At 39.4% G+C, this 10,844-nt stretch overlaps 1 protein-coding gene across 1 annotated transcript; it reads right to left on the bottom strand.

Annotated features, from left to right (window-relative positions):
* Positions 1 to 943: 943 nt before the first annotated feature.
* LOC144211458 (thrombospondin-2-like) lies at positions 944 to 8,983 on the bottom strand. The gene is made up of 20 exons (XM_077738743.1): positions 8,829 to 8,983; positions 7,806 to 7,942; positions 7,275 to 7,424; positions 6,942 to 7,035; positions 5,858 to 6,010; positions 5,212 to 5,385; positions 4,958 to 5,131; positions 4,675 to 4,805; positions 4,417 to 4,551; positions 4,123 to 4,341; positions 3,955 to 4,062; positions 3,670 to 3,829; positions 3,385 to 3,503; positions 3,046 to 3,280; positions 2,752 to 2,979; positions 2,500 to 2,630; positions 2,201 to 2,341; positions 2,033 to 2,130; positions 1,065 to 1,204; positions 944 to 991 (listed from the first exon to the last, which is right to left on the bottom strand). The coding sequence occupies exons 1-20, from the start codon at positions 8,884 to 8,886 to the stop codon at positions 984 to 986; spliced, it is 2,793 nt and encodes a 930-aa protein (XP_077594869.1). The 5' UTR covers positions 8,887 to 8,983; the 3' UTR covers positions 944 to 983.
* Positions 8,984 to 10,844: the final 1,861 nt, after the last annotated feature.

The following is a 10,844-nucleotide window of genomic DNA, read 5'->3' as shown; positions in this document are numbered from 1 at the left end:
GTATATATACTGTGTATGCATATCATGCATGTAAATATATACTGTATATGCATATCATGCATGTATATATACTGTGTGTATGCATATCATGCATGTATATATACTGTGTGTATGCATATCATGCATGTATATATACTGTGTGTGCATATCATGCATGTATATATACTGTGTATGCATATCATGCATGTATATATACTGTGTATGCATATCATGCATGTATATATACTGTGTATGCATATCATGCATGTATATATACTGTGTATATATATCATGCATGTATATATACTGTGTATATATATCATGCATGTATATATACTGTGTGTATGTATATCATGCATGTGTATATATACTGTATGTATATCGTGCATGTCTGTATATATACTGTGTGCACGTATATCGTGCATGTCTGTATATATACTGTGTGCACGTATATTATGCATGTGTAAATATACTGTGTGTACGAATATCATGCATGTGTATATATACTGTGTATGTATATAATACATGTATATATACCATGTATGTGTGTGTACATATATTATATGTATATATAAATATACCATGTATGTGTGTACATATATTATATTTATGTCTGTGACACACTTCAGTTTAGAAATGGAATGGCAAGTAGTTTAGAAGATGGAATTGCATTCAATATAATCTATATGTAAAACAACATAAATAACTAAATGTAATATCCTCTGTCTGAAGGGATTGATTGTATAGTACGAGTAAATAGACCTGAAGTTTATTTTGCAACGAAGTGACCACATGGTGGTAGTGTAGGCCACGTTGCCATGGTAACAGTTGCCAGAATGCACTTGTTCTTAATACCAGTGGCAATAAATAAATATTTACAGGTTTTAGTAAAGAGCAAATGACTTGAAAATTAAAGGAAGTCACAAATTTCGAAAGAATATTGTTACATAGAAAAATTGTTTGTCCTGGCTGCTTTCTCTTGACTTTCTTGCTTGTCCAAGTTGTTAGTTGTCTGAGGATAGAAGGGATGGCAGATGGATGTTTTTCATCGAGAGGAGGTGCATGGTTTATTCATTTTGTTTTACCTCTGCACTCGTATTTCAGGTCGGAGAAGAGGACGTGTTCCTGAGAGAAGACGAACATTCCCAGGCGTCCACCGGCCAGCGTGTGGTCGTACACAGCACCTGAGTCCGACAGAATTTCCCTGCCCTCGTACACGACCACCCTGCCAGAGGTAAGTTGAACACACATGATTGCAAAAAAGAAATGCTTCACCTCTCAGGCTTGCTCAATATTAACCTAAAATATTGCCTGTCCAATTTATTCAATTAGTTCTTGTTGAAGACAACTGCATTCACAAATGTCTGCAAAGTTTAATTCACTAAAATAAAACTAAAAATTCAGATTTAGTTGACCTTATTGAACATTTTATTTTAAATTATATGTTTGTTTTTAAAATAATTCAAAATAGATGTATTTTAATATATGTAATTTAATGTAATGTAAGGTAATACATTTTAAGGAGTGTTTACATTAATGATAATATTGTCAAAAGATGAATACTGCATTATTATTAAGACAATACTATTTTCACTAATAAATACTCAAATTGACATAATAATCAAGTTTGAGCAATCAAAAATAAATCTTGTTTTACCTTTTTTAAAATGTTTTTATGTAACCTTGTAAGAATGATTTGTGGAAGGTCTTTTCAATGATATTTTCTAAGACTTTTTTCCATTTATGTTTGCAAGGGATGATGTTAAATGAAATACATCCTTCACAGTATGTTGTCCTTCACAGCAATCGGAAAAAAAACATATTTTGTGTTTGTAGGACAAGGCAGCTCTTTTGTGTTGCCTTTCCAATAGTCTGCTAATAACTGGGCCTGAACGCTACACTTGGACAGCTCACCCTGAAAATATGAAGCAAAAGCAGCCAAGTCATTTCAACTTGGAATACATTACACATACCATACTTCCTTCTCATGTCTCATATCTCGCTTACTTTCAAGGATGTTTCATTAATCGTTCTCACATTTTCCTATCGATACCTGATAAAACCTGTTTTGGGTCTGTGGATGAGGTGCATGCGATAGGCCGTAAAGTCCTTCCAGCCTGTTTTGTTCGGGTCGTGCCAGAGTGTTCGGACCTGACGTGAGAAAATTGCGTGATTTTCTTTTTGGCGAAAATCAGAAAAGGTGAAGTTAAAGACATCTTGCCTGATTGCGAGTATTGCCAGTGTGCCACAGAGCATTTCGTAGGTATTCTCCTGGGCCTGTGCTGGAGTTGACCAGTTTAATGGAGACCCCTGCAGTGCCAAAAGCTTTGGAGGGCTTCTTCTCCCAATAGGCCTGAGACACCTGTTCTCACAAGAGCAAAGAGTGACATTTTGTACATAAAGTACTCATATTAGTATTGTTATGGATGGCAAAAGAGGCCCAGCCCATTTGCCTTCAATGTCTACTATGAATGGAAACAACGTTATGCTAAAGAATTGGCATAATGATATAATTCAAACCTGTTTCCACATGACCACGTAGAAACGTCGACTGGACTGATAGGCAAAGACGACGCCGGCGTAGTCGTCGTCCCGATTTGTGTTCACGTAAAAAGTTACGCTGAAATCCACTGCATTGAACTTGTCATATCCTGTTAAAATATTCCATCGGAATGAGCGAATAAAAAATGTGTCAGCATACAATAGAAGAATTTTTGTTGTCCTTTATAAGATTAGGATATGGGATTGTTTGGTAAATTTTAAAATTGTTACCCAAAGCAATGCCAGGGTCTGAATTGGTGATCTGCAGTAACTCAGTTCCTTGGCTACGGATCACCCACAGTGGGTCGGACTGAGTGGTGCCTTTGGGGTCTAACAGGACCACCTGAAACTTGCGGAAGTCTGTCGACTTGATGTCCCGATTAAGCGGACAGGGATCCAGGGCGTCAGGAATGCTGTCATTGTCAAAGTCGTCAAAGCAGGCGTCACCGCTTCCGTCACCTGAGAGGAAACTGACAGTAAATTCAACTCTTATTTACAGGCAAAATTGAGTTCAGAACCGATTACCGTCGCTATCCAGTTGGTCCTCATTGGCCACCAGCCTGCAGTTGTCTCTGTCATCCGGCACCCCGTCGTCATCGTCATCATGGTCGCAGGCGTCACCTTTTCCATCCCGGTCGTGGTCGACCTGGTTGCTGTTGGAGATGTAAGGGCAGTTGTCCAATGAGTTTTGGATGCCGTCTTCGTCAATATCTTCGTTGTTGTCGCACAGGTCCCCCACTAGGTCGCTGTCTGAGTCATACTGCAAAATGTAAGACACCCCCAGTGAACATAGTTTATTTTTCCCTCTTCACATCCGTAAATGTTTCACTATTTTTGCTCCATACTGTTTCGGATTCAATTCACCTGTAATGGGTTGTGTAGAAGAGGGCAATTGTCACACTGGTCACCTACACCGTCCAAGTCTGTGTCTCTCTGCTCAGTATTGTAGACCAAAGCGCAGTTGTCACGATCATTTGGAACCTCTGTAAGGCAATAGATATGCTCCCAGAATCCAAATCAAGGTTTAAAACCTTAACTTTAAGCACTAACTCCAATGGAAATCCTATATTTAAACCCTGCCCTTGGTCTATTTAGATAGTAAGTATTCTTTTGTTGATTTAGAGCCCTCTCAAAGCTAAAACTTCATACCATCTCCATCAATGTCAATGCTGCAGGCATCTCCTTCACCGTCGTCATTGGTGTCCGTCTGAAGCGAGTTGCTTTCAAAGGGACAGTTGTCGCAGCGGTCCCCGATTCCGTCCTGATCTGTGTCGAACTGTCGAGGGTTGTACACAAGGGGGCAGTTGTCCTGGAACATGTATTCTGGTTAACATTGACTTGTTGTTCCAACATCCTCGGTCTATAAAATTCTGCAATCCTTAATTTTTTTTGGGTTAACATGTGCCTCATCTCAGTAGAGTCAATTTAAGCCACCTGTTCATCAATAATGTTGTCATTGTCGTCATCGGGATCACAGGCGTCTCCTTTTCCGTCCATGTCCAGATCCTCTTGTCCAGAGTTTGGTACCGAGGGGCAGTTGTCCTATAGACAATCAGTAGTTAGATCCATTTTTTTGTTACTCCAATGGTGTATTCTGCTTACCATTTGGCAGTGGTATGTTCCATTCCGTTTGCAGGCCAGTCTGCTGTTGGGCCATCCGTCCAGATCGCCGTCTTCCCCGCAGAAAAACCCGTCACCCGCATAGCCGACTGTGCATACGCATTTGTACAATTCTTCTGACGCCAGACCGGAGTAGAAACAGTCGGCGTACTTGTGGCAGGCATTTTTCTTGTCTTTGCACGGATTGTAAGGTCTGCACACCTACAAACAAAAGTGAAGCAACTATATAACCATTTCAGATTCACCCACAAAAGGACAGAGGTTAACTAAACATGCCTGCCGGTTCGTTTGGGCTTCTTTTAGGCCGAGACCAAAAGTCTGGGTGCCTTTGTAACGAGGAGGACAGGGTAGACAGTAGAAACCGGGATCTGTGTTCACACACCCTGTAACACACACTCCCTTCACTTCGCACTACACATGGGAAACACACAAAATCAGACAATTTTATTAAAAGTCAATTTTAGGGTCAACTTAGTCATTATTCTCCCTGATTGAGATGAAAAAAACAGTCTGTGAACATTATGAACCATTGACCTCATTATCGTCTTCACAGTGAGTGCCGTTGCCGTGGGAACCCAAGGGACACTGGCCACATTTCCAGGAGCCGTCACTACCGGATGTGCACTGCACGCCAGGAAAGCAGGGTGAAGACAGAAGACAAAGGTCTGTAAACACACAAACACAACAGAAGTCAAAGTGGGATGAAACATGAGCCCTGAGTCATACCGCCATGTAATCTGAATGGGAAAGCGCTTGTTTTAGTAATGAGAGTTGGATTTTAAATCAATAATATTTACAGAACGTGAGATTTGTTCACCTAAAGGACAAGGTTCTTTGTTGCAGCTTTCATAGTCCATAGCCTCTCCAGCACATAGCTTCCCTCCAAATTGCGGCTCAGGGTCCAAGCATTTCCTCTCCCGGCTCAAAAGCCCACCTCCACAGGACCTGGAGCACAAGCCCCACTCGGACCAGGATGTCCAACCTCCTGCTACTGCACCGCACCCACAGATGCCAAAAAAAAACATCAACACTATGCAGTTCTGCAAAATGGGAGCTTGATGTGTTCTTCACCTGGGCACAATGTGTTGTTGCACGGTTCTGTCTCCACATCAGTGCCTTTGCAACCTCTTCTTCCCTTTCTTGTTGATTGACGGTCACAAAGTCGGATACGAGTGATGTTACCGATTCCGCATGTGGTTGTGCACGAAGACCAGGGGGACCAAAGACTCCAAGTCCCGCCAACATCTGCTGAAAAACAAACATCATCTCTGAAACCCTTACTCTTCAGGAGTTTCAGCCATTTATTGTCCAATTTGTTCATTTCCAGGAATCTTTCAAAAGGGAACAAAACTGATCTTCTTCGATCCCTTGAAAATTTGAACCACGTGTACTCAAAAGACGAATGACGAGAAATTGCCAAGGGTTTAAGTTCTCGTCATTGTGTACGGGCAAAGTATGACGGTAAAAGTTGACGTCTTTCTAACAAGTCTTGAATGCGGTTTCCTGCAAACCACGGAATTCTCCAGACATCACATCCTCGCCGCATGTATGTCTTCGGAGAGAAGAAACATGGTTTCAATTAGAATCAAAAGCGTTTGGAGTGAAGTCGTTCCTCGCGTGCAGAGCTGGCAGAAACCGCGTCCTTGGAGTGCACGTGTACTGTCAATCAAATTGGAAGTAAGATAAACAAAGTCAAGAAACATCACAGTTCACGTACCGTCGCTTTTGCATTTTCTCAGCATGCAGTCGCGGGTTTGAAGCGACACCTCGGGACAGGAGGCGGCGTTGCACGATCGGCCGCGGCGGGAAATGCCTGGACCGCACGTGGACGAGCATTCGGTCCATTCGGACCACTGAGACCAGCCATCCACTTGGTTTTGACAAACATGGACAGACATGAAGGAAAATTATTTCAAGGGATCGCTTTACATTCACAGTCTGCTTTCTTGTATGTGGTTATTCAGGGAAACCGCAGTTGACTGTAACAGGATTAAACTATCGGTACAAAACGTACAAATTCTGAGGTTCTGACTCGGTTCATGGAAGTTCCTGGATTTCTTTTTTGGTGGTGGTTTCTGATTTGGTTGATGGGAGGTTCTTGTTCATTAGGGATCTGACATTCCTATCAAGGAAGTTCTGGTTCATCTTAGTGGGAGGTTCTGTCTTTGCTTTGGCAGATTCTTCTGGGGAGATTCTGGCTTTATCTCAAGGAAAATTTGTGGGGTGTGTGTGTGGGCGGTGGATATAATGTTGATTTAAGTAGGTTATATATTTGAAAAAGGGTTTTATTCTGTTATGGGAGCTCCTGGTTCATTTTAAAGTGATTTGATTGCATTTAAGCGAGGTTATCTCTTGAGAGATTTTAGTTCTATTGGTTAATTGGGGCGGGGGGTCTTTTTCTTGAAGGAGTTTTGTTTGACAGGTTATGATTTGTTCAAGTGAGAATCTGGTGACTGTTTAGGGACATTTCTGATCCTGTTATGTAAATTATTCTAATTTAGGGGGTTTCTGATTCTGTTTTTAGAGATTTGTTTTTAATTTATTTGGGAAGACAGATTTAGTTAAGGTTTGGAATACTCTGGTTTAGTTTTAGTGAATGTTCCATTTCAGGTAATAACATTTTTTTGAAATGGAATATTCTGGTTAGTTTGCTATTTTAAAATTAAGATTCTGCTTTGTATTACAAAACCACTTCCAAATGGCCATTTTCTTCCAACAATTCAGTAGCAAGAGAGCATGACAATCCGGTATAGAGTACCCTCAAGTCTTGTTATTGAAAGACTTTTTAAACATTAACTCACCAAGACAGACTGGGCAGCACTCTCCCTCCGTAAAAGACGGGTTGACGCAGGACACGGGAGAACAAGACTCTTGATGACACAGCACTCGGCCATACTAGTTCAACAGAAACAAATATATTTTCCACTCTTTTGCCAGATGTTACATTGAGGAATGAGCTCATGACAGACATAATCAAGTCAAATGCGGATAAGCACTGTACAGTAAAAGGATAGCATGTAACAGATGTGCTGGACACAACATTTGTAAGGCGTTATTAGTGTTAAAGCTGTTCCTAATCCAGTGAACTATCTTCCCAAATGGACCATTTTACTGTCAACCCTCCCATTTCAAACCTGGCAGGTACAGGAAGTACAGCTGTCCATGTCCCAGTCTTCGCCATGTTGATATACTCGGCCATCTTGCACGCAGGAAATCTCATTCCCGTCAATGATATTGCCATCAAGTCCAGCCAAAGCAAAGCGCATCTCTTCATTTTCTCTGACCTGAAAAGAGAAAATCACAGAGTTTCAACTAAAAGCTTAAATGTAGCTTCAAGTTACAAAAGATTTGCGGTCAGTAACGAAACACTGTCGCCATTTTTACTGCCAACTTTAAAATTGCGGCTGCTGTGCCCACAAAGCTTGAGTATTTTTGCGCCAACGTGGATGATGTTAATACTTGTTCCATTTTTTTGCAGCTTTTGGCCACACAAACCTCAGTTTTGCATCTGACAGAGATGTTACCACTGGGCATTTTCATGTGTTTCCAATTATCTTTTTTTACTGAAATATCATTTTTTCTTTCAAGGTAAAATGGACAATCAATGTGTTTGTTTTTTTTACTATCAAACATGTGTATATAACTTTTTTTTTTTTTTATCTCACCACTTTATCCAGCTCTTCAATAAGATTTCCCGTGACCAGTCGCATGTCACGGATGTCAGCATGCAGCTGCACCAGCTCACGGCACGGGTGACGACAAACCGCTGAGGTCACGTTGACCACCTCGGCACCATGCACTCCTGGACGAGCGTTTGTGGTAAGACGACAATTTGAACAAGTCTGGTTAAGTATGTAACAAATGATTTGTCTGTCCTTTTGTCACCTTTTATTGTCTCTTGAGTATGTCGCTTAAAAAATCATGGAAAACTGATGACATCATAGTTGTTTCTTCAGTTTTTTTTGTTAATTTTATATACCTTGTGCGACTAAACTTATTTGTTTGGGCAAAGAGGACACACATGGATGCCCCTTAAAAATTAATTCAAGTTCTAATATTTATATATATATTTTTTTAAGATGGACAAAATCACTTTTTTCTTTGACTGGCATAAAAACAGCTTAAGGCATTTTTTTTCTATATGGTAATCATGAAGCCTCTTCTGTGCCAAAATGACAAAGAAATTGAAGAAAAACAATGTAGTGTTATTGACATGCGCATTTTAAATAATCATACTATATATAGCTGTATATATCTATATATATATATGTATGAATGTGTGTATATACGTGTATATGTGTGTGTATACATATATACACATGTATCCATATATATACATATATATATATATATACATATATACACATATGTATACATTTTTTAATGTAATCAAGATGAAGAAACACATCCATCAGAAGCAGTTTAAACTTGTCTTGCTCCACATATTTTTACTTCCCGTAATTTCTCAACACTTTTTCCCCTAACACGTGTTGAAGATAATTGACTACATCCTTGTTAATTAAATATTAAAGGTAGCTGTAATTATTGCTGTAAAAAATACTGTATACCCATGTGAGTCTCCTTAAATAACTGTAATCTACCCGTTACAATAGTAAAGTATTAAGCATTACTATCTGAATACCTTTTGTTGGATGTTGACATGACGGGTGCGAGTCAAGGTGCATTACCTGTGTACACAGCAGCCACAAAAAGGAGCAGCCTTTGAACGCCCGTCATCTTCTTCATCTTTCGTGTAGAAATCCCTCGCGCATTTGCCCCAAAAAAGTCAATGTTTGAGTCTGCACTAAATGAGAGTGGGGAACGGTTCCGTGAATTGAAGCCAAAGTTGTCATGGTGTTTGTTCCAATGTGAGGAGAGAGGGAGGTAAACGGAGATGTGAGAGAGAGAAACAGATGGGAGGAAAGATCTCTGTGTAGAGTGTGTTGCTATTGTTGGCATTATATCAAATTGTTTACATTGAATAAATATCACCAACTACTGTTATAGTGACAATACAACTACTATAAATCTTAATAAATCAAATACATGCATTCAAAAGCAATGAATGTTTATTCCCAAATAGAACGCACAAAGTATACATTGTATAATTATTAATAATATTTTAAAAAATTGCAACTCTGCTTTCAAATAAAACACCTTATAGTAGCTTTGTGTAAAATCTGAAATAAGTGGAAAACTCAGCACCATTTTTTTTCTATTTCCTGATGCATGTCAACAGCTTTGAAACAAACTATTTTTTATTGCATTTTTATTAACCTTTTCAATTAATAGACTTATTGAGCCAGGTTTAACAATGATAAAGATAGAATATGCTTTTGTTTCTCCTAGCTGGTTCAGGTTAAACTGACTTTTTACCACCCTCAACTAGGATTGGCGTCGTTGTTTAATAGTCTTATTCCCTACACGTCCATGGCAAGAAACTTGAATTCTCTATAGGGTTTAATTTGGGGATTGACACGGCAATACAAAGCCTTCCATTTTTTTTTTCTTCTGATAAAATCCTTATTAAATGGTTTTCTGTTGTCGCAAAAGAACGAGTTGCACATACTTTAAGGTTTAGAAGTGCCCCTAAGTGACCAAAAATATATATATAGATTTTTTTCAGCCCTTTAATCATTGAGAGATCATCTCATCATTCCCCTTTTGAACGTCTGCTGAGTGTAACATGCTTCATCATTATGAATCAATTGTTCCATCACTCCAGACTGCAAAGAAGCACACAGATGTGTGCACACGCAAAAATGTACCCATGGCTCATGCCAACACACACACAACCACTTGCCAAATTTTTACAATTTCCTTCATTGGAAAAAAATAAGCGTTTCCCCCATCAGACAAAAGCCTCTTAATCAATAATAAAGGACCAGATTAGAAATCTCAGGCCGTGCCACTTGCAACTATGGCCGCTTTTATATACAACATGCGTACAGGCAGACTGTACGAGTAGCGCAATGCTTTAAGCGTGTTGTGTTCAGAGAATTACTTGGACTTAAAGGGATTGACAAGAGTAATTTGAGAATAGAGATCTGCTATACTTTGAAAGACAGGTCTTTGTCATTGTATAGGAATGAGTAGCTGTACTTGATTAATAACAATATACATGAAGTATATTTTAAAGAAGTAGTTCGATAGATGGATAAGTGTATGGTGGAAGTAAATGAGTTTATCCAGGCAGTCACTTTGGGGTCAGCGGAACAGCGAAGAGACAGTAATCCTGTTATTGAAGCATGATCCTAATTTTCTACAGATTAACCCAAACACGCAGTCACCAGGAAATTCTGGGAAATGTAGTACTGATTATTCACTTGTCTAGAGCGATTCCTTCTAAGGATGTCATTTTTTTTGCTCAAATAGGGTTGAAAATTGCGCCTTTTTACTGAATATAATCTTTTTTTCTGTTTTAAAAAGGCTTTTACTTGAAGAATTCTGATACCTTGTATCTTTTAAAAAGATACTTTTATTTATTTTCCTTAGTTTTGCTCATACGGGTCCATTTGAAAATGTAGTGCTGATGATCCTATCATTTTGACTGACACATTTGAGCATATATTGTGTTTATATACTGTTAGTACTCAAGTATCTGGCTTTAGTCAGCGTCTTTTGGGAGGTTTGTCCTTGTGTGCGCTGACGTGAGGAGGTGACGCAGCACCTGTCACTCAGGGGGGTCAGGGCCAAGAGAGTAG

This window comes from Stigmatopora nigra, chromosome 18, assembly GCF_051989575.1.
Source record: "Stigmatopora nigra isolate UIUO_SnigA chromosome 18, RoL_Snig_1.1, whole genome shotgun sequence".
NCBI lineage: Eukaryota > Metazoa > Chordata > Actinopteri > Syngnathiformes > Syngnathidae > Stigmatopora > Stigmatopora nigra.
Note: the sequence above shows the minus strand (reverse complement) of the source record. Positions and strands in the feature narration are given on the sequence as shown.